This window comes from Pyrgilauda ruficollis, unplaced genomic scaffold, assembly GCF_017590135.1.
Source record: "Pyrgilauda ruficollis isolate IOZ18807 unplaced genomic scaffold, ASM1759013v1 scaffold8, whole genome shotgun sequence".
Classification (NCBI taxonomy): domain Eukaryota; kingdom Metazoa; phylum Chordata; class Aves; order Passeriformes; family Passeridae; genus Pyrgilauda; species Pyrgilauda ruficollis.
In genome coordinates, this window is record NW_024529932.1 from 5,784,560 (window position 1) to 5,807,118 (window position 22,559).

The window sequence follows — 22,559 nt, forward strand, 5'->3', positions numbered from 1 at the left end:
TATATATTTTGCTGTGGACTTAAAATAAACACTAATCCACTTGCATAATGGTTGCATTCCAAGGTACTACACAACAGAATCAAAGATGGCATTCTTGAAGAGAAGTGCAGTGTTCCCTCCTGCAGCATTCAAATCTGGCCAGGCTTTTTTTTTTTTTGGTGTATTAGCCACTGGCCTCTGCACCAACTTATTTGTTTGCTCCCATATTTCAGAAAAGTGCATTTGATTGAGAGTCTGAAAAATATCTGAAGGGGAGCAGCGCTGTGAGCAGAGGTGTTAGGTGAGTGCTGGCTCCCAGCACTGTAGCCCTGTGTCTGCAGAAGCATGGAAGTGTGCATGGTCAGACAGGAGAGCAGGAGAAAAGAGAACCATGGAGCAAAATCACTTAAAAAGGAGCAAGTTTTAGCATCTCATTGCAGAGGGAAAATGTCTTTTTTTTTTTTCCCCTTCAGTTCTATTTTCCTGCCTTCAACCATGTTGAAGGTACCTGAGATATATTACTTGTACAGTTAAATAGGAAAATATATTTTTGATCCTTAAATTTATACCGACATTGTATTAATTACATTTGTATGTTTTCAGGTATGTCTGTGTGAGACAACAGTAAGGTTATACTGAACTCATGTCTCCGTTATGATTGATTCCTATTTTTCCCTTTGTGGCATTGATGACTGGCTGAAGAGAGATGCAGATTGAGAGTTCTTACCCCAGTTGACTGCAATGCTCCCTGATTAGGTAAAAACTTGGGCAGGATGATTTGAAAATACATTAATAGCTATTTACCTTTCAGAAAAAAAGTTCAATGAGAAGATAAATTACAGCTTCTCAATGAATGAAAGCAGTTTATAAAAACTCAGCACAAAAATAGTACCAATAATAAAAGCAATCAGGCTTCAGCAGAGTTGTGAGCAAGAGGCAAGTGGTCTCAATGCATATCTTGAAGGATTTGGTCATTTAAAGTGTGAAAGTTATTGGTTATTTAATGGCATCTGAATGGGAAACAGATTCCCTGAAACGAATGAAAATATATTGTGTGCTTACAGAATACTTGTAGTGCAAGTAATGGAAAGATCTGGTTATTAATAACAGGAGTCTGCTTGTTGTATAAACATCATCTGCCTTAGAATTTCAGAAGTCTTGCAACAGTTTCTGCTTTAGTCAAGTATTCCAGTTTTGTGACATGCTAATGTGATATTTGAAATACCTAACAGACAAGTCATTTTTTTATACATATGGGCACGTTTCAAGAGCTCATACGATCACTCTTGGTCTCTGAATATTTTTCCTATCTTTAAAGATTTTTTTTATTTTTTTAGAACACCACACACTGTTTTCAACTACTTTTGTAACATACTGTCAACATACCACAGAAGATACCTTTGGGATTTGTTCTCCCACAGGTTCTGAATACTTTTTGACAGATTACTTCAGTATTTTTTTTTAATAATTCAGTGGAACTTAATCAGTTCTGAAACATCCTGCTTAACTGACAATTAAGTCTTAACAGATGTAGCGCGAAAACAGATTCAATTAATTTTTTCACTTTTAAGTGTATTTTAATTTCTTGCAACATATGTCCTCAACACAGACAGGTATTGGTTTATACCTAAGAAGTACAGTCTGGTTTTAAAATTCCTTGGCTTGCATTCAGTTATTTAAGAACTGATGAGGATCTGCAGACCACTGACGGATGATAGCAGGTGCCAGGAGTGCAGGTCAGACTCCTGCCAAAATCTAGCATGCATTCTAGCCTCATATTTTCAGTTGTTTGTAACTCTTTTGGTAGTGATAGTTCTGTGCTTTTCCTTAGGCCAATGCTGAATTTTTTTTGTATTAGTCATATGATTTATTATTTTTTGACTAACCTTGATACAGACTACTATTTTTCTCCTGCTTGTTCTCATAAGAAATGTTACATTGTGAGTTTTTTTAAAATGCCTGCTGTAGAACCACAGAGTATCAATCACTTTGCTTCTAGGCAGTAGCAGCAGGCAAGGTGTGCAGCCTGCTTTGGCAGGTGAGAGGAGCTGTCCTTACTTGCCAAACATCTGGCATCTCCAGGGGCACCATTGAGAAGTTCCATTGCTCCCTGTTTGGAAAACACTGGCATGATTCCCTAAGTGAGAAACTGGCCAGGTTATGCTCTGTTTTTCACTCCCCCGCCTTGCACCTGCAGTGGGTTACAGCACTGATTGTGCTCAGTAGCCTTCCTCATCTGCTGTGAAACAAAAGCAAATACTGAGTTCAAAGACCTTTTTCCATGTGTAAAATACACAGGTTCCTCTTGTTAGAGCCACCTGCTTGTATGGCAGTGCCTCCCTTGGGTTACCAGCTTCATTACTGCAGAGGAGAATGCAGACAAGAAACAATTCTTAGTAACCAAATCAGTCATCCAGTATTGTCCAGTCCCTCAGAGAGCTCAGGTCCTCACATCATCATCCATACTGCTGGCAAGCACCTGGTCATTCTGCTAGCTACATCTTTTTTTGAAATCTTTCCTCTCAGACCTGGAAAAGCCTGAAAGTGAAAGGATTTTACAGACACAGCTGACAAAAAAATACTACATTTTCTAACAAATCCTGCCTTGGTTGTTACCAGACAAAAAGTAGTTCAAGCATTGCTGGTAGGTCCAAGTCCATCCTACATGGCCATTCTTGGTTTTTCTAGCTGCTTTTTTCAGCTGCTTAGTGTACATAAAATGCCAGTGTCCAGCGACTTTGTTTACCAAGAGCTGCAATCATACTTGGCTTAATAAAAATTTTTAAATGGGCTCCTTGCATGGAATTTAAATAGAAGACATGGCCAAGACAGCTACCTTTTGATGTTTTTTAGTTTATTCCAGTTGTCTTTTAGGACTGATGTTTGAAGTCTTCAGAATGATGCAGCTCATTTTCCCAGGCTCCAGCCTTCTTTTCAAGTCTTGAATGCATGTCCTTTGTGCCAATACTTCTGGAACTACTGAGACGGTGAAATTTTGCTGCTGCATTGGTATTGGCAAGCTCATAGTAAGTCACGTATCCCACTAGGGAAACTGCCAGTTGCAGAACACAGAGGGCTTTTCTCCTTTTCTGCTCCTCTCCAAATGTTGGGGGTTTTTTTTTCATTTTTGTTTATTCTGGGGAAGGGGTGTACATGTGTTTGTGTGTCACTCACACCCTGACAATAGCATTTTTTAATTTTCTGTAGATTTGTTGGTGACATGGAATGTGAGAGCTTCCTTCTCCTGCACTGTCAGTTTCTTGGGAAAAACTATAAAATCTAATGCTCAAAAATGTCATCTGTTTCTATAGCTTTCTTTCAATTGGCTAAGGAAAAACATTTTTTGCCAGCTGTATGGTGGTGAAGGCAGTCTCTACTGCTGAAAAAGTGAGGGGGTCTTTTAAGCCAGTATGTTCATTTTAAAAGTACACTGGGCAACATAAATTACTCTGCACTTACACTAGAAGAAAGCTGTCCATTGTTTGCTTTTCATTTGTACCAACTGTGAGAATTATAAAAAGCCCATTTAAAATTCAATTCATTTGTTGTTTCAATCTCTCCCCTCTGCAACTAAAATAAATGCTCATTTCAAGAGGACAGTTGCTATTCTTTATGTCCAGTATTTCTGTAAAGAGGAGAAAGGATATCTGCTTAGTCAAACCATTGTAAGAGCAGCCATAGTAATTTCCACTGCTAACCTAAGTTAACATCTAATATCTCATAATATATTTTTATGGATTTTCATCCTCTATTACTGAAATACTTGATGGCTTAGTACTTGTCTTTAACGTTTCATAGCTAAGTGTTTCAAAAATTATCATATATGTTCTGTAAGTCAGCTCCTATTTCAGCAGTTTAAAATAAAACAAACTTAAAATATAGACCTCATACATTTTTTCATCCTCAATTTAACATCATTTTTAACCACTGCTTATATTGGAAGACAGTGGCACAATATCTCTGTTGCTTTAAAACTCTGCTGATATCCCTACCCTGAAAGTGGTCACTGTCTGTATAAACCCTCTTGCTTTTATGCTCATTTTTCCCATTTCCTAAAATAGAGAATTTTCTTCTTTTGAACCTTAGCTCTGTGATACATTATGGATAATTAAGCTACCACTCAGCCCTGGTCTTGTTACATTAGCAAACCTGAGTTTATTTTTATCTCCTCTGTCTGGGTGAGGCCATCCATTCCACAGCTTCATGTAGGCATCTTTATTCTATGCTTTTCTGAGTGTGATTTATCCGTGTAAAGCCAGCGTCATTCCCTGGCTCACAGCACAGTCTGCTAGCAATCACTGTGGTCTAAGGGATGGAACGAGGATGGAAGTCAGGAAATTCTTAAACTAAGACTTCTGAATGTCAGACTGCAGCTTTAGATAAGGAGAAAAATGGTTCAAAGCAATGCTCACTTAGCAAAATGCTGAACTGCGTGTAGCCTGTGCTGCACTCGCAGTCACTGTGTGCAGAACAGCTTCCAGCACCAAAGGCGCTTTGGTCCTCGTTTTTACCTCCATGTGTCTGCCAAGCTGAGGATACTGGGGCAGAGCAAATTACTTTTTGCATCCTTAGGTGAGGAAATTTTTGACATAATCATTGTATAGTGATTAAAACAGAAAAAGAGAGATCTGGCAAAGAACAGCCTCTTAGGAGGTCATGTACAGTGAAGGCTTGATGCCGCAGGTGAGGTACACTTTTGCTCAGGGAAAGGAAAAAGTTGTTCATTTTTTCAGTCCACAATTGCTCTTGGAGGAGAAATTAGTATTGTCAGAGAAGCTGAGAATGGCAGGAAAGAGACAACACGAGGATAATTGGAAGTGGTGGACACAGAAGCCCAGTATACTGAAGGCTGCTGCAAGTTAAATGAGACATTAGTGGGAATTTTGATGTAAAGTGTACTTCTGCATTTGGATTTGCCTTCTTAATTATATGTACTGAATAAATATTTCTGTTGTATTTCTGTCTTGACATATTACAATGTTTCCTGTGGTGCTTAATATGGTCAGAATTCTTCAGAAAATCTGACTGTGAAATAAAAGCCAGTGTAGAGCCAAATGTGTTTCAGAGGTTTGCTTCATCAGATTATTTGAATTCAGGGGGAGAAAAGTTGGGTTTTTTTCTGAGGAAATAAGACAGTTCTAGAAAATAACTTATTTTTTGAAAGAAACTTGTGATCTTCTTTGTCTAGATTTTTGTTTTTCTTTCTGAAAGATTTTTTTCTTTATTGTGTGAGGAGTTTGAAGTCAAAGGGTCAAGTGGTGGCTTATCTTTTCTTCTATTATTTGGTCTGCAAAGATCATTCTTTAGTGTAGAGGAGGTACTCTAGTTGGTGCCCAGGACTTTTTGTTTCTACTGCTATAGAAGGCTGATGAACATCATGTCAGTAATTTTTAAACATACCATTAGCAGTTTCCTGAGTTGCAAATTTACCAAGCTGTTTTGACCAGTGTAGTAAGGTATTATTAACACCTGTTTTTAAGCTCTTCTATGATTCCTCTTAATTTTAGTTCTTGCCAGTCTTCTCAGACTTTTCATGATCCTGCTCCTCTTTCCATTACTTTGTCTACTGAATAAAGGCAATGTTTCAAATTAGTTTTATGTAACTGTCTTCACTCTGCTTTTCGGTGAAACTTATAAAACCTAAACCTATAGAATCTCTTCACTGAGCTTTTTGCCTGGCAAAAATAGGTTAAACCTTACATAGCTTAAAAAACAGGAGCATCGTGTTATCATTTACATACCCTTGGAGCCCCTGCTGTAGGAAAGCTTTCCAAACATCTGTTAATTGCTATGTGGCAGATGTTAATGGTGTATAAACAAGTCAGACTCAGCAGGGGCTGTTACTGGTTTGCTTGGAGATTTTCTGTGTGCTAATAACAGAATGAGCTAATCTTAGAAGTGGAAAGAAACTCCAGGCTAATTTAAAGATAAAGGTGAGAATGATGTGGGCCATCAACTGAAGGAAAGCAAGTCAGCCACTGAAAGGAACTCAAATTAAACAAGAGAAGGAAGAAGGAGAGAAAAAGTAGAGATTGCAATAATGCTTGAACCTTGAGAGCTATGGAAATAGTGAAGTAGGTCTGTGCAGGATCAGTAAATGCTCAAAGCAGTAGACAGTGTCTTCTGTATGAAGATTCCTAAACATGGTTATTAGAATGTCCTTATCTTTCCACAATGGCAGTTGGAAAAAGTAATGTCATCACTGGGATGTCATCTGCACTAAAGTGGCCTTGCTAAAATTTTCATCTAAGGTTGCACTTCAGAGTCTTACAAAGGAAAAGGTTCCTTCTGGAAATTCTGCAATGACAATATTATCTTAATTCAGCTCTGAATAGCAGTTCCCTTTATCATTAACATCCTTATCATCCCCAGGAATCTAAAACATCTGAAGTGCTACAATACTTCACCTGTGCCAAAAGTGTCTTCCCTTAAAATAGCAGTTTTATTTTCTTTTTTTTATTCTCCTTCCTTAAGCTGATTCACTAACATTAATGGGGATTAGTTGCAATTATTAAGCTTCTGTTGAAAAAGAAAGTGGTGCATTAGGTTCTGCTACAGTAGGCATCCAATAATTCAGTTCATTCTTTTAATAAAACTAATTGCAAAATGGATGTGTTCCTTTGGTGGGTCTTTATGAGCCCTTATCTTGCAATGGATGATGTCAGCAGAATTTGGGAAGGTGGAGAACAGACAGATAATATCATCAATTGCAAAAAGACAAGGTTTTTGGTGTAAAACTGATGACTAGTAGCAAGTGGACCCAAACAACCTTGTGTGCTTTCTTTTGCTTATATTTGTCATATATTTTAGAATTTCCTCTTGCTGACAACACAGATGGTGAATAATTTACTCAAGTCTTTCCAAATTTTCAGTTAAGAGAATTATTTCATCCCCTTTTTGTCCTCTAATACAAATGTATTTGTTGTTTCTTCAAGAAGAGTCTGCTGCAGAGGTGAACAGGAGGTATAACTAGCCCAGTCACCCTATGCAGTAATTGAACACCATCTAGTGGGTGTCCACTTAATCCTTTCATTTCTAAACAGAATCTATATTGGTTATAATTTACAAAGTGATTGTTCTCTAAACTCAAAAGCAATGCCCTCAAACAGCTAGGCACTGTAAATTGCATGTTCATGAAAGGGGCTTTTGTTCTGGAAGAGAAGCATAATAAGCGTTTGAATTTTAGGTGTTTATTGTGCTCTGGACAGTAAATGTCCTGGGCCTTGATCTTAAACACACATTTCACATTAATTAAATTACCAATATAGAATTGTTTCCTTTCAGTAAAATGCCCCAATTCACTGTTAAATCCAGTCTTACTACTCTCATGCCTCAACAAATAAGGCAAAAAAACTATATTGTAGGTTGTCAGTGAGAGCTGAAGCCAGGCTACAGCCTTCACTTCATGAGTATGTTGTTGCCCTTAGTATAAGCAAGGGGGCAAAAGCCAGAAGCTGCCTGTGAAACCTACCAACTCTTACATGTTTTTGGTGTTAGTGTATGTTACAAAAGCACATAAATGGATATTTTCTTTTTGGAAGGATTGGTCAGATGACTATTAAATTAGAGAGATGTCTTGTATTCATAACCATTCTAGAAACAAATGTCTGCAAGCATATGCTAGACCAAATTGAACATGATCTTGGGCAACAGATCCTGACTGACGTTGCTTTGAGCTTTTTCCTCTTGTCATTGTGAGAAGATAAGGACATTCTAGTTACTGCAGTAACCTCCGGAGCTCCCTTCCAACTTCAGATATTCTGTAGTGAGGTAATTTCCCTTAACCATGGGGGAACCCCACTTCATGGGTTTTCCCACAAGCTTCTCAGAAACTCCTCAGACCACCTTTCACAAGCACCAAAAAGGTGCTGTGTGTAATAGATTGCCTGATATGTTACCACTGGGAAGGAAATAAGAACAATAAGATGTTCAAAAGGATGTGTTTGCTCTGTGGGGGGTGTAAGGCCGCCCTGAAGGCCTCAATTTCTAGACATTTGATGGAAGGACAAGGCTCTAGGAGAATGAATTATGGTTGGCCACCATCATTAGAATAGTGCAGCAATATAAATCAGACATCCTGCTGCTGAGATTTCCAGATTTTGCAATAGCAGTATAGAAAAACATCAGCCTCTTCTTTCTCTCTGTTTTTTTTCTTTTAAAGGTCTGACCAGGGACTGCTATAATATGATGAATGACAGTTTCCCAAACTGATATTTCTAGGAAAATTCCATTCTATTTTTTCAATCAGCTGTCACCTCTTTGAGTATTTTTGGCAATATTTCTAAGACCTTTTACTGCATGTTGCTGTAGTGAAAGTAAATCTTTTTTAAAAAACACAAAACATGACAAAAGAGAAAGCATTAATGATGGTGTAAATAATTTTGATAAGTGATCGGGTGAAACAGGAAAACCAGTAAAAAAAAGTGAGCTTCTACATAAACTGGATCTAAGTAGCTATTTTTATTTACAGTACTCTTGAGAACCCATGCAATTTATGTGAAATGTCAGTGCTCCTGGTTGCTTACCCACTGCAGTAATTTAAATTGCCTAGATGCACTGATATGTTAGCTATTTACTGCTTGGACACAAGCACGATTAATGTCCTATATCTGAAGAGAATTACAGTAACCAGTGCATTTTTCATGCTGATACCATTAATAAATGCAATTTTTTCACTTAATATTTCCAGTTTTAATTTTGAAGTTTTAAATTACTTCATTAGTAAATCACTAGATTTTTTTCTTTCTGTTCCACTAGAAATAAGCAATATCAACAGTACCCTGAAGTTTGTGCTTGGATGAGTAAGTTTAAGAAGGAAACTGTTTCATTAACAAAGGAGTTGAATTCATTTCACCATTCATTTTTGACCGGCCCAGTGGATGAGGGAAAGGCTATGGCTGTTGTCTACCTAAAGTTTGGAAAATCCTTTGATGTTGTTTCCTTCAGCATTCTTCTGGAGAAGCTGGCTGCTCATGGCTTGGGTGGGTGGACTGTTCACTGGGTAAAAAACTGTCTGGATGGCCAAGCCCAGAGGGTGGTGCTGAATGGAGTTACATCCATCTGGGGGCCAGTCACAAAGTGGTGTTCCCCAGGGATCAGTATTTGGGCCAGCCCTGTTTATTATCTTTATTGATGATCTAGATGAGGGGATCAAGTGCACTTTCAATCAGTTTGCAGATTACACTAAGTTGGGTGGGAGGGTTGATCTGCTGGAGCCTTCTTCTCCCAGGCAAAAAGTGACAGGACAAGAGGAAATTGCTTCAAATTGCACCAAGGAAGGTTTAGGTTGGGTACTAGGGAAAAATTCTTTAGCAAATGGGTGGTCAGACGTTGGAACAGGCTGCACAGAAAAGCAGTGAAATCACCATCCCCAAAAGTGATCAAAAGACTTGTGGATGTGGCGCCTGGGGACACAGTTTACTGGTGGACCTGGCAGTGCTGCATAAACAGCCAGACTCAATGCTCTTAGAGGTCTTTACCAACCTTAGTGATTCTATTGTCTTTTGAAGCCAAATCATAGAATCATTAAGGTTAAAAAAGTTATCTAAAATCATCAACTCCAACCATTAACCTAACCCTGTGGAGTCCACCACTAAACCATGTCCCTAAGCAACACATTCACATGTCTTTTAAGTACCTACAGATATGGTGCCTCCACAACTTCCCTGGGCAGTCTGTTCCAGTGTTTGACAACCCTTTTCAGTAAAAACTTTTTCCAGTCTAAACCTCCCCTTGTGCAACTTGAGGCCATTTTCCAAACTAATTTTAGTATTTATACTATCTTTCGAATGTGTGAACTTGTGTTTGTGTGCACCTAAACTGATGAGATAATGCATGAGCCAAAGTGTGTTGGGAGCAATAGGACATTATAATAGCTTGACCCACATGGTTATTTCTGGCATTGTTATCTGTAATTCTTTCATGTTGGTGTATTCAGTACATATCAAAGAGTAATAAACCATACAGTTACTTCATATAATTTGACACAGTTTGAAATTATTTGCAGTTCCTGCTTAGGGGATAAATTGCATCAGAACAAAAAGGTGGAAAAGATGGTCCTCTCTGACATGTCCTCTTTTTTCCTATTCCAGGGTTGGTAAGGTAGCTTTATCCAAATGATACGTTCCCACATAACGGATGTATTCTCCATGTGGCACCTCAGTTATGTTTGCCAGCAAGAGAAGCCAATTTGTAATAAGCAATCTTTAATATTCTTGTGCTTAGTCTTTAACTGGTTATGGGGGTTTTTTTTGTATTTTGTAAGATGCATGTGAAAAGTAACAGTTCATCCTGACAGGGAAGCTCTTCAGAATACATACTGTAAAGGAAGTAGCTGAATGAAATAAAAGGAGTAGTTGTGACTGTGGTAATGGGCCTTTACGTTGAGCACATAAGCTTAAATCAAGTTTTGCATAGTGAGATAAGAATCAGTTTCTGTCTTGTTGAGATGTTGACCTTTTCTCCCTTTATTTTGACTGTGGGATGATTTGCACACATTTTAATTCTGAATCCAAATTAATCTCTGCTAATAATTAAGACACAATTTGCTCAAGTTGTTTATGCAGTCAGATTTTTAACTGTGTCATTTCACTGTTGTTGTCCTTACCCCTCTTTAATTGTTCTTCTATAATAATCTTCTCTAGCCATAAAGTAGATTGTAGAACCCTTAGGCCAGGGATCATGACTTCTAACACTCCCTAGGAGAGGAACAGAATTAGACCTCTAGTGCTAGGAGGCTGTCATAATAGTTTACCTTCATCTGATGTTAGTATCCTAATCTAGAATGTGCTCTGACAATGTAGTATTTAAAAATTAGGTGTTGTTAACCATAGGAGATGATGACTTAAGGAGGGTGATGATTCACAAATTACACCGTCTTTATTTCAGAGTTGGATCAAAGTCCCTTAATTGAGTCTTCTTGAAGGCAAAGTCTAGCTTATACTGTTGTCTTTGCTAGATAAGACTACAATCTTAAACATTGTAACAGGAATTTTGGGGGGTTGTGGCTCCGCTTGCCTGCTCTTTCTGTGAAGGACCATGGTTTTGTGCACAGTCAGGAAATGCCATCAATCCCAAAAGTCTGAGCTGCACAGTGTTCTCTGTAAGTTGCAGGAATTGTTCTCCACCCTTCTAGTCTCAGAAATATGTATCATGGATACAGCTCCTTCCAGGTAATCTTAGTTGTCCTTTAGAAGACTTTATTGCTGCAATTATGCAGCCATTCCATCTCTTGAACTGTAGTAAACTTTGTCCTTGCATCTGATTAAGTTCTTACTAAAACAGAGAATCATGCCCTTAGCACTGCTAACATTGGGCTGCTAGATAGGAGGTTGGAAAAAAACAGATTACAGATGGAACAAATACAGAAAGCAGTCACAGTGTGAGTTATCTGGTTGTGTGCAGAAGGACTCACTTGCTCAACTCACATATATAAGAGCTGAATGTCAGGTCAGAGGAAGTAATTGTAGGCTTTCTTTAAAAGAAGGAAACAGATAAGTGCAAGACCTGGATTGGACACCTGTGTCAACCTGGAATAAATTGTCCTTTCTCTGTCTGTTTCTTTCCCTTGACTATAAAAGCAGCCTAAGGTCATTAGTCAGGATGAAGTTTGCAGAAAGAGATATCTTTTATTAGACCAGTTGCTCGAAGTTGGAAAAATTGGACAAGCTTTTGGGCATATGAGCTCTTCCTCAGATCTGAAATAGGAGCAGCAGATTTCAGAGTTAATTATAAATCTTTTTCTGTGTATGTCCTCACACCATCATAGTTACAGCAAAGCACCACAGAGATCACTAACTCAGATTTAGGCACCTAATTTTTAGACATCTAAATGCAGCAAGAGGAACCAAGCATGAGGTGCTTATTTGGGAGTTTGAGAACTTGCGTTTCACATGACACATTTTTTTTCCAGATGCTCCCTCCAGTGCTGAGCTCTGCCTGCCCAGAGGACTGGCAGCCTCTCCTGCTGGGGAAATGCTCAGCTGCAATTGTACTCTCTGCTTGGCTTCTTGCTGCTTGTGTGTTTCACGTGAAGTCTTAACTCGCTTCATGTACTCCCTTTGCAGGGCTGCCCTTACAGGCCTGTGAGACTGCTCCAGTTTTTTGGGAGAGGTGACTTTTCTGTATCTTGTATGTCCTTGCAGGACAAGTCTTGTGGTAAGCTTTGAACATATTCTCATCTTTTCCTTACCTGCACCTCTGATACATTATTAGAAAGAGAGCGGATCTGGGATTATGTCACTTTCCCTGGAGAACGTGTTCCCCTGCTCTCCTTGCCATTCCCACGGACTCCTGCTACAGTTCCAGTGAGGACTGAGCTGTTCGCAAGCACTGTAATAGGCACCACAGCATCTGCTTTTATCCTGGTGCCTTTGGTTATTTTGGAACACCTGGTGACTTGGTGCCATGGTCTCTTTAAGAGGTTTTGAAAACTTGCTTATCTTAATTCTTTTGTCTGTTTCAGTTTCCTAAAAGACTGTGTCATCCTTTGATGTTTCCTCCCTGCATCAACATCCCACCCTTTTTACCCCGGGCTGCCTGACTCACTGAGAAACCTCCTGGTATTGACTTGCTCTGATGCAACTGCTCTTCTGAAATGGAGATTTGCCAGTGCTGGCCCCATCCCAGCGCTCTGTATTTCTTGTTTCCTCAGAGGAACGATTGCTTTAAATAAAGAAGGACAGATGCAAAGCTTGTTTTGTAAAGCATAGCAGAAGCTTCTATTATTGCAAATTGCCTTTTCCACTGGGCATACTTGAATTCAATTCAGGTGGTTCAATTTACTAATTCATGTGATTGAAATGACTTTTATCAATTATCTTTCAATGGAGCAATGCAGTAGTTCAGTAAAAGCTTTCTAGCTGAAGTAGATTCTTAATTCATTTAAATTGCATGCTCATTTATTATTCAGATATTGGTTTGCCAGGAGCTAGCATAGCAATCTGACCATTTGGTTTGTCATGCTTTCAAAAAGCCTAATGTTTTTTTGCTATCCTTCATTTATCTCTAATATCACCAGTATTTCAAAAGGAGGCCTTAAAGAAATAATTGCTAGCTTTAATTTTTATCCTTTATTGGTTTCATTAGCAGTAAGTACTTTATAAATGCATAGAAGAGCTTTAAAGAATGAGAACAAAAATAAGGTAGGTTAAAAAGGCACATTTTGTTAATATAACATGCTTGTCCAGTATCATTAAAATTATCTAAGAGAGCTGAGAATGAAATACAAGCTATTGAATGTCAAAGATCTTCTATTTCAGGCTAATTTAAACAGAAATTTTAACAGCATCTCCCCAGGGAAATCAACATACACAACTCTTATCTAACCCAGCTCACTGGTGCAGGATTCTCAGAGTTCAGCTTGTGTGAAAGCTGGCAGCCAGTTATAAGGAAAAAATGCAAATCCTCATTCCCGTGGCAGGCAATGCTGCAGGGTGAGCTCTGCTGTAAAGGCCACAGCATCAGCTGCATACAGTGGGTATGGTTTTTAAAATGCCCTGATCCTCAAATTAGGACTGTGCTGAAAACCCATCCATTTAAAAGGTTTGTTTCACTCATCATTTTGCAGAACAAGAGTTTGTTTAAATTGTGAATATACTTAATGCTATTCTCATCCTAATTTTTCATAAAAAGCAAATGGTTTTATAGTACCTCAGTATGACCTTGAACCTGCAAGGTCAATATTCAGCAAAGATAGCAATGAATGCCATCCAAAATTAAAAAGCTGGGAGGTCAATTTTTCTTTTATTTTTGTAACTTTGTCTGTTTGAAATGGAGCTAAAAAGAGATTCAGGTCAAACCATCTTAGTGACTTTACTGATGAAAAGGACAGGAGTTTGTTCTTCTAGGAAAGGATACCTATTTTATACTGTTCACATTTGAATTTCAGGCTGTGGAGAAAGATTGATTCAAATTTAAAATTTAAATTAAATTTCCACATTACAAAAATAAGGCAATTTGCAGACTTGTAAAATGATGTTTTCTTGCAAATAGTAGTAACTAATTTTACTTTGTCCTTTGATTATTGTTGTTAGAGTTGTTGATATTCGTGATTTTGCTTATTCTTTGAATCTAAACATCTTTTGTCAGATCTAAGCCAGTCCTTAGCTCTACAGGTGTAAAAGGGTATTACTGTGTGTGCAAGTCCAGCCTTGTTTAATTCAGCCCTTTCCTAACAGTAATCCTAACATTGATGTCAGGTCTGTTCTACATCTTAGTGTAAAAAATGATAGATGATGAGAACACTTCTGTTGTAAGAAATGTAAGTGACAAAATACCCAGGTTTGCCGGGGGCAAATGAAGACTGATGGAGCTGCTCTTGGCAGTGTTTTCTTAATTACAGTTGTCAACTAACTTTCTTGGCTAACGGCACAGAACTTGTGTGTTTATAAGTAGACTTGGTATTCATACAACTAAAAGAGCTAAAATGCCTTTTTGTCCATGAAAAGTGCCTCTGTATCTCATTGTTTCGTGGATATGTTGTAGGTGGTGAAAATTAGATGATTGCATCTGTAAAATATGTAGAGAACCTTGAAAATACTCACTGTCCTTTAAACCAGCATTCCAGCATAGTTGTGGACGTCTTTAGGAAAAAAAAAAAAATTGTTCTCATTTAATCAAGTTCAAAACAATAAAAAATTCCAAGTTTCTTTTTTTCATATTGAAGTAAGACTCTAACTGCTACAAACAAGTTTGGTATTATGTCATTGATTTTCCAATTAGTAAGAATCTATCATAGTAAAAGAATAAAACTAAAGAAAATTGAATCATGTGGATCTTTTACATTTTAGATTAAATAATCCCTAATAATTACATCTATTGCCTGTAGTCCTCAGAGAGAGACTTAGATCCTGATGTATTTGTAGTCATGTGTGAGGAATGACAGCACCAATATTTAATTCATAGGAAGAAAGAGGCACTTATTTTCTTCAGTGTACAAGCTGGTTAAGAAAACTGTTCAAGTCTTTGTAGTGCATTTTCTGCACAGCGGAGTTAACATTCTTCTAATTATTTTAGACAAGGTCTTAAAAGACCTGATTCCTCAGAGGGCTGTACATTTGATATTAATAGAGTTTTCCTTGTTGGTATTTAAGGGATTCTCACTGTTAAGAAGTAAATAAGTTGAGAAAATAAGCACAAAGAGCTAAATTAGCATTCAAGAAGTATGTTTCCTAGTGAAAACAGAGATTTGAGTCTTCACACATGATTTTATATGGTGACCAATAAAATATAACTGGATGTAATTCTTAGAAAACATTAAAATAATTACTGGAGGAAACTCATTCTACAGTTTAATTTATTATATTGTTATAAGATTGTATTCTAATGTCTTACACAAATCGCAGTATGAAAGATAACACTACTGTCCCTAGTGTCAGGGTGTTTTTTCCAAATGATTCCTATCCTCCAGTACACATGCTTGCTGGCATCTGCCCATGGGAAAAGAGCACCATTAAAAGAGTCCATATTTATTACTTTGCTCTGTTTACTGCTTTGAAAAGTAGAAATATCTTTGTTTCTCTCTCAATCTGTCCTTTTCCCTCCTGCCTTTTTCCCTGTCTTACTGTAGCAGCTGCCTCTTGTCCAGTTGCTGCAAGGACCAATTCTGACCCACCTGGTGCTGCCTCTCACCACGTCCTGGGGTGATTGTGACTCTTCTCTCCCTCTTCTGCCACTCAGCAAAGACTTCTTTTGCTCTACCAGTCCTTGCCCCCATGCGAGGGTAGCATGAGCATCTGTGTATCATTGTTGTTACTGTCTTTTTGCCTCTGAAACATGTCAGTCAACATGTCAGCATCTTAAATATCCTCCGGAGGGTGACTGTGGCTGGATGCAAGAGGGCAGATGTTGATGGCTGCCACAGCCATTTCTGTGAGCTCTAGGCAGTTGCAGTTGTAAGTGCTGGCTGGTGAAGAGTCTGTACGTCTGCAACAGACTTCCCTTCCCTTTATTAATTTTTGTCATGATATGGTAGTTCCCAGTGAGGATATGTTGTTCCCCAAAACTATGTAGCTGAAGAGTTTCAGCGTCATTGTGCTGAATGCAACACAAAGAAGAGAAACACAGATTCATTCAAGTGTACAGCCTCACAAACTTGGCCAACTATTGTCTCGGCTGTAGCTCCCAGTGCTTTCTCCTTACCTTGCATCACTTATCCATGCCTTTGCTGTTCCAGCTCACAGTGTTCCTCTTGTCTCACTTCATCATCCTCCTGGATGCTGCCAGTGTACTCCCCAGTACACTGCTGTGGTAGCAGGTGTTGATCTAGATGTGATGTTCTTGGGATCACCAGGAGAATTAAAGGAATAGAGGTGCTGTTAACCAAATAAGGGTGTATGGCTGGCTTTTGTGCAGACAGCAAGTACAAGGAGCATGTACAATGAAAAACATTGCAGAGTGGTTTTCCCTTTTTTCTTTCAGATACTGTTTTTCGCAGACCTACTGATTCCCTACTCCCAGCCTGACTCATTCCCTTCCATAAGGTTGCTCTCTAGGTGGGTCTGCCAGGGCCAAAAAAACAGCTTAAGTTCAGTTTCACAAACATGCTGTATGGAAGCAGTGACATTTCAAAGCCGAGATTTAAATCACTTAATTTGCTTAACATCCATTCATGAAAATGCTCTGCAGCAGGGACTGGTGTTAGATGTAACTGGTGTTACATCACACTGCTCAGGATTCAGCCTTAGTGGATGTAGCTACTGTTGCTGTTTTTCCCAGTATGTTATTAGTCTGGCTTTTTTTGTCTCAAATGAGGCAAAGTAGAGGATTTCATGCACTGTTTTACTTAAAAGGTATCTACCTATTGAGCTTTATATATGTGTGTGTATGTGGGTGTAAATGTATGTATAGGCATTGCACAAAAATGTATTCATCCACAGTAACAGGTGGTACTGGCAACACCTGTTGCTGGGGTCACTCAACACTCCAGTATTAAAACCCTAATTTTAGTTGCTTATAACTTTTGTCAAACTTAAACATTTGTGTTGAAATGTTATGTGCCAGGTGTCTGCCTTAGGCTGATTTGGGGGAGGGCATGTGGGGAGAGGAATTTATCAGCAAAACTGTTACTGCTAGTTGAGGGAGCAGAGGCCAGGGTACTGGTTTGCCTGTGCTGAAAAATGAGCTATTGCTGGTTGAGATGTTCCAAGCCAAAAGTTGCCAGTGGAGACCCCTTACAGCTGGGCATGCCATTTGCCAGCGCTGTGGAAATTCACTATTTTACTGACAAAGCACCTCCGTCTGGCCAAATTATGGGCCTGTGAAAATGCTTGGTAGATGTTTGTTGACAGCTGCCCACCAGGCTGCCACCATCATGCCCATTTCCAGATAATGGTGCTGCACTGGTGACCCTTTGGATTCAAAATGCCTGTGAAGCAGCAAATTAGCCTCGGAGACTGAGTGTGGAGCAAAGCACCCTGCTGCACGCAGGGGCACCAGTCCACAGAGCACATCCAAGTGGCTCAGTTTGTGCTTACTCAGTGTGAATAAATAGGAGGGAATGCCTGGCTGGAATCCAGAGGAAATGGTGATGAAGGAAGAGCGTGATGGGCTGAGAGAGGTAAGAGCGAAGGACAACAGAGTTTGGAGAACTGTATGAGAGGTGCTGAATAGATAGTCTGAGAACAGACATGCACAGCTCCTGCTGGTCCCTAACCACAGGGTTTCTGTGATCCCTGCCTAGCCAGCTGGGGTGTTCCACTCTTGATACATTGCAGCTATGTACATAGGTACAGATACCTTGCAGCTCCTCAAACGTGATTTACACAGCAGCATAACCTATACTGCCAGTGGCTCCCCTATTTGAGTGTATACATTTGAACCTGCTAAGAAACACTTAGCAGTTTCCATGATTTTCGTCTGATGCTTTCAGAAAGCAGAATTGTTCAGTTTGCTTCTGCTTAATAGAAGTATCAACATTTTAATTTTTTTTAAAGTATTTCTTAGCTTTCACATACTCAACCCACACTTCAAGGACTATCATGTGTGCATGGAAATCCCTTTGTAAATACTACAGCTGTTTCTTGCTGTATAGTCTTGCTTCGGAATCTGTGTGACATTTGTAGCTCACAATATGCAAAGTCATACTAGTAAGTTGGTCATGTACATTATATGTGCTTTAATCTAGGCTGAGAGAACATTTGAACAGACTGCTCGTATTATTTTTAAATCTTTTTCCTTTCATGATCATTATGGGAATTAGAAACAAACTGTCTGTTGCGAAATATTCTGTTTCGTATTACTTAGCATTTTCCCATAAAAATCTGAAGAAATGCCACAGAACCTGATCAAAGTTCAAAGTCAGTTTGTTATTGAATGATGACAATTTTTTTTTTATTATAGGCAAAGCCTCAGCCAAGAAACTGACAAAAAAGGTAAGCAAAATGTTCCTTTCCTGCTTCAAAAGAACTTGCATTCTTTCTGTTACTGAAGTGATTAACTCTCTTGCAAAACTGGCTTTATATTTTCTTGTTTGTGTCTTTAAAGGAGGTAGATGCTGCAGTGCTGTATGTTGCCAAAGCTAAACCAGGACCAACCTTTTTTAGAGAGCTTGGTGATAAAGGTAATGAGCACTTCTGATACTGAAAAATGCATCTTGCTTTTTATCTCATTGTATGGTATGAGTTGAATGTAATTTTAAAGAGGTTTTTATGGATTTTATTTCATCCTCATCTAGCCAGTAGCTGCCTCCTTGGCAAATCTCTCAGTTATACGAGAAGAGAGTAAAGAGAGAGTAAATTGAAAGCCTTCTTAGATGCAGGAGGAGACATGAAAGAAATTGAAAAGCCTACTTGGAAGAGGAAAGGGTTAAATGGATGACTTGAACACAAAATGGACTTAAGACTTTTTGTTAATAACCTGACTGTTCCTCTATATAACTTAAATGCATGGAAACTACAAATAAAAATAAAACTTGTACCTAGTTACATTAAGTTGGTATCCCTGATTCCAAGAGCAGTTGAACTTATTTCTCCCTCTTTGGGAGCTCTGTGACCCTTCCAAGTGTTGATGTGCTTTGTTTTCTTTTCACCCAGCATTTCCACTTTATATTGGACTACATAAAGAGAAAACTAAGAGTGGGGATATTGTTAGTGTAACAACAGGGGATTAAAGAACACCAAATAAACATCTCATTAACATAAATTAATTGAAGAGAGAAAACAAACAAGAGGATCAAGAAAACCAAATAGTTGAGCAATTAACCATTTCACAGTAACAAAAGCCCAAAATTCCCGAACTAATGAGAAAGACCGACAGCGCCTATTCACAAACTTGCTGTATCATACAATTCAGCCTGAACCCCTTATCCTGTGGATGTTTCTGGAAAATAAAGCTGCAGTTCCTTGGCAGGCAGGAGCCATGCTCTCTCCATGCACAGCAGATCCTCAGACATGGCTGGAAGCTTGTGCCAAGGGAGCAGCCCTTGATCTCAGCCTACAGCATTTCACCTACCCTTCAGTCTCACAGCCTCTTGTGCCCAGTGCAGTTCATTTCTTGCATCCTGGTACAGACCTGCAAGGGTCTCCAGCTGGGTGCCTTGCTTGTCAGTCTGCTCCTGAAAGCCCCAGCATACCCCAAAAGCCCTGAAACATCTCTGAACAATTAACAATTTTTTTCCTATCCTAGGAGAGGCTGGATTTTGTAGTCATTCCCTGCCTTTTCCCATCATCACATGCTTTCCCAGGATTTGGCTTAAAGTATTCTCAGTCTTGAATTTTTGGATATCTCTTTTCCTGCTTTTTTAGAGCCTTTCTTTTTCTAGTGATGAACACTGCAAATCCCCAGAGCATGCTGCCTGGGAAAACCAGGAATCCACAAAGAGAAACTGAAAACAGCAAATCAATGCAGCCTTCTCTTACTGCACCTCTCCCAGCTGAGTGCTTGGCACAAAGTGGGCTCAGTGATACACTCAGAGTTGGTGTCTTCTGCATTCTGGCAAAGATCTGCCTTTGCCTAGCACTGTGTGTTTGAATCTCTGTCTTTCAAAGGCCAGGTAGGAGTTTGAGATGATGCAACAACATTCAGTGCAGTCATCCATATGTCGCCATAAGACTCACGAGTTTTTACAATTTTCGGTCATGATGCCTGTTTAGTGACTTTGATGCTTTTGCTTTAAGATGCATTATTATCACAGTTTTAAAATGAAAATATTTATACTTTTACAAGTACCAGAATAATGAATCTACCCCTGTCCAACTGTTTAGCTGAGGTTATTTTAACTACCTTCAAATGGTTGTTTAAATGTCAAGGAGACGGAAAACTGCCATCAGTCTGGTTTGTGAAATGTAATGCTAGGGGATTCTGCCTTCTAGTGGGCAGTTTTAAAATCTGTGTCATGTTTTGTAGGTATACTTATGATTTATTCAGCAATAAGAATATTATACTGTCAGCATTTGTTAGTAAGTTTGAGGACAGATATTTCTAGGGAGGGTTAGGGAAGGTTCCTTTAGCTTTAGAAAATGACAGTATTTTGCCAATGCAAACTTCACATTCTTGGCTGCAAGTATGCTGAGTCATTCAACAGTGTGTGAAGCTTTTCTCTTTTAAATTTTTGCTTTCAGTGGGTTGTTTTAGTTTGGGTTTTTTAAGTTTGCTGTGTCTTTTAATTTGAGTACCTTTGTAATGATTACTGTAGAATAAAAAAGAAAATTACCAAAATATTTAATTTACTTTATGCATGAGGTAAGTTGGCCACTCACTGCATGTAGGACAATAAAATTGAAGTAAGTTTTTTAATGGAAATTAGTCCACAAATTAAATCTTATGATAAATCATTTTAGTACAATCAGTCTTCCAGAAAATACCAGGCAGGCCGTGAATTTTCTTTAGAGCTTTGAGTCAGGTTTTAGAGAATAATCCAGTATATTTCTACATATTTTTATTATATTTACCTTGTTCCAATTTCACTATAGTGACTTTTCAGTTAGATTCAATAAGATGATGAAAACTGCCATTTCTTGCAAAGCTCCACTTTCCAGTCCTCTTCAATGCAGGTGCTTCTCCCTTGAGCTGGTCAGCAGGGTGTTGTCTTCAAACTGATCTTTTCTTCACATCTTACCATCTTTGTAAAAATTTTACAGATTCTTTCTGCAAAATTTTATAAGATATAATGATCCCTGTCTAGCTATAAAGCTAAAACTCTCCAGGGGCTCAGTATTTTGTATCTCAATTATTATGACTTTATTTTTTCTCAGACTTTTACATAATCTGCCATGTTAATATTCTTTCAAAAGCTTTGATAAACATGTTTTTTTCCACAGCTTCGAGTGTCTCATCTCTTATTTTTTTTCCCCACACTGGGCTCTTCTTGTTCTCTTTTACCTAGCATAAACCATTTGTCTTCAGCTTCCAGGTTTTCCTTAGACTATCCCATGCAGAAAATCTCAAGACAGCTGAGGGGCAGACTCCCACTTGTCCCTGCCCAGTAATGCCAGCCTTCATTGCTCCGTGGTTGTATTTTCAGTCAGGGGTCTTTGTGCTGACACCACTGCAGTCCTTGACTGGGAGGTGTTTTCTATACAGACCTGAGAAGTTGCCTCCTTGTCTTCCTTTCTATTCTTCCCTTAAACGTTCTTTTGCTGTGTCACACACAAAACAAAGTTAGGAATCTTGATCGCTACTTTTCACACTATTTGCTTAATTCTTTTCACCACCTATTTGTTTCTATCCTTTTTTTTTTTTTTTTTAATCTTGTTTTAGGCATATAAGCTAAAAAAAAAAAAAGGGACAGGAATTCAGTTTCTGTTTATTTGATTTCGAACTTGTGGAAATATAAGCTAAAAAAAAGGGACAGGAATTCTTTTCCTGTTTATTTGATTTCGAACTTGTGGAAAACCTAGGTGTTTCATCTAAGAATAGAATTCCAAGTTTTACAGCAATGAAAATAACAATTGGCATTCTTGCAATGACAGAAATGCTAAAACTCGTAAGCAGAAGTCTTAGAGATTAAAGTATTTTTTATTTCCACAGTGTATTGTATGATTGTAGTACTGTGCTGATTTACACAATTCATGTAGGATAATAGGGTAAATAGTCCTGTTTTGATGGAGAGGAAAGCTGAGATATGGAACCAGAGTATGCTGGCAACAGGATCAGAATTAGACCTCCCTTTAGCTAAGACTTGCTCTCATATTTTCAGAGTCTTGCATTTAGCAATTTAATATTTCTGAGCTCTGGTACTTAGAAGTGTTAAGTCACTATCTGAGGTCAAATACAAATGCTGTTGCTTCTGCATAGTAGTTTATCAGAAGTTAATTGTTTATCGCTGAAGCTTAAGGGCGTTCCTTATCTATCAATTAACTAAATATAAATTACCAAAATAGTTTATCTTTGCACAGATAGGCATGTTTGAACTTCATTATTTTAAGCAGCTTCAGCATTATACAATGTTTAGCTCACAAGTCAAAAGTAGCTCAGTTATTTTGAAAAGTGATTTATAAAAAAGCCCTTTACATTTCTTTCCCCAAACATTATTGCAGGGCAGATGGTTCAGATTCTGTTGTTTAGCCACCCTCATTCTGCACTCTCTATCTTTAGCTTGCACACTCTATTTTGACGCTATCACATCTTTGTGTTTGTTCAGG

General features: G+C 38.5%; 1 protein-coding gene across 1 annotated transcript in view; it reads left to right on the forward strand.

Moving 5' to 3' along the window:
- MICU2 (mitochondrial calcium uptake 2) overlaps positions 1 to 22,559 on the forward strand; it is a 134,343-nt gene that overhangs the window by 77,416 nt on the left and 34,368 nt on the right. The window contains exons 3-4 of the mRNA XM_041487148.1: positions 18,319 to 18,350; positions 18,463 to 18,538. Coding sequence (XP_041343082.1) covers positions 18,319 to 18,350; positions 18,463 to 18,538 — 108 coding nt within the window. The remainder of the gene's footprint in view (positions 1 to 18,318; positions 18,351 to 18,462; positions 18,539 to 22,559) is intronic.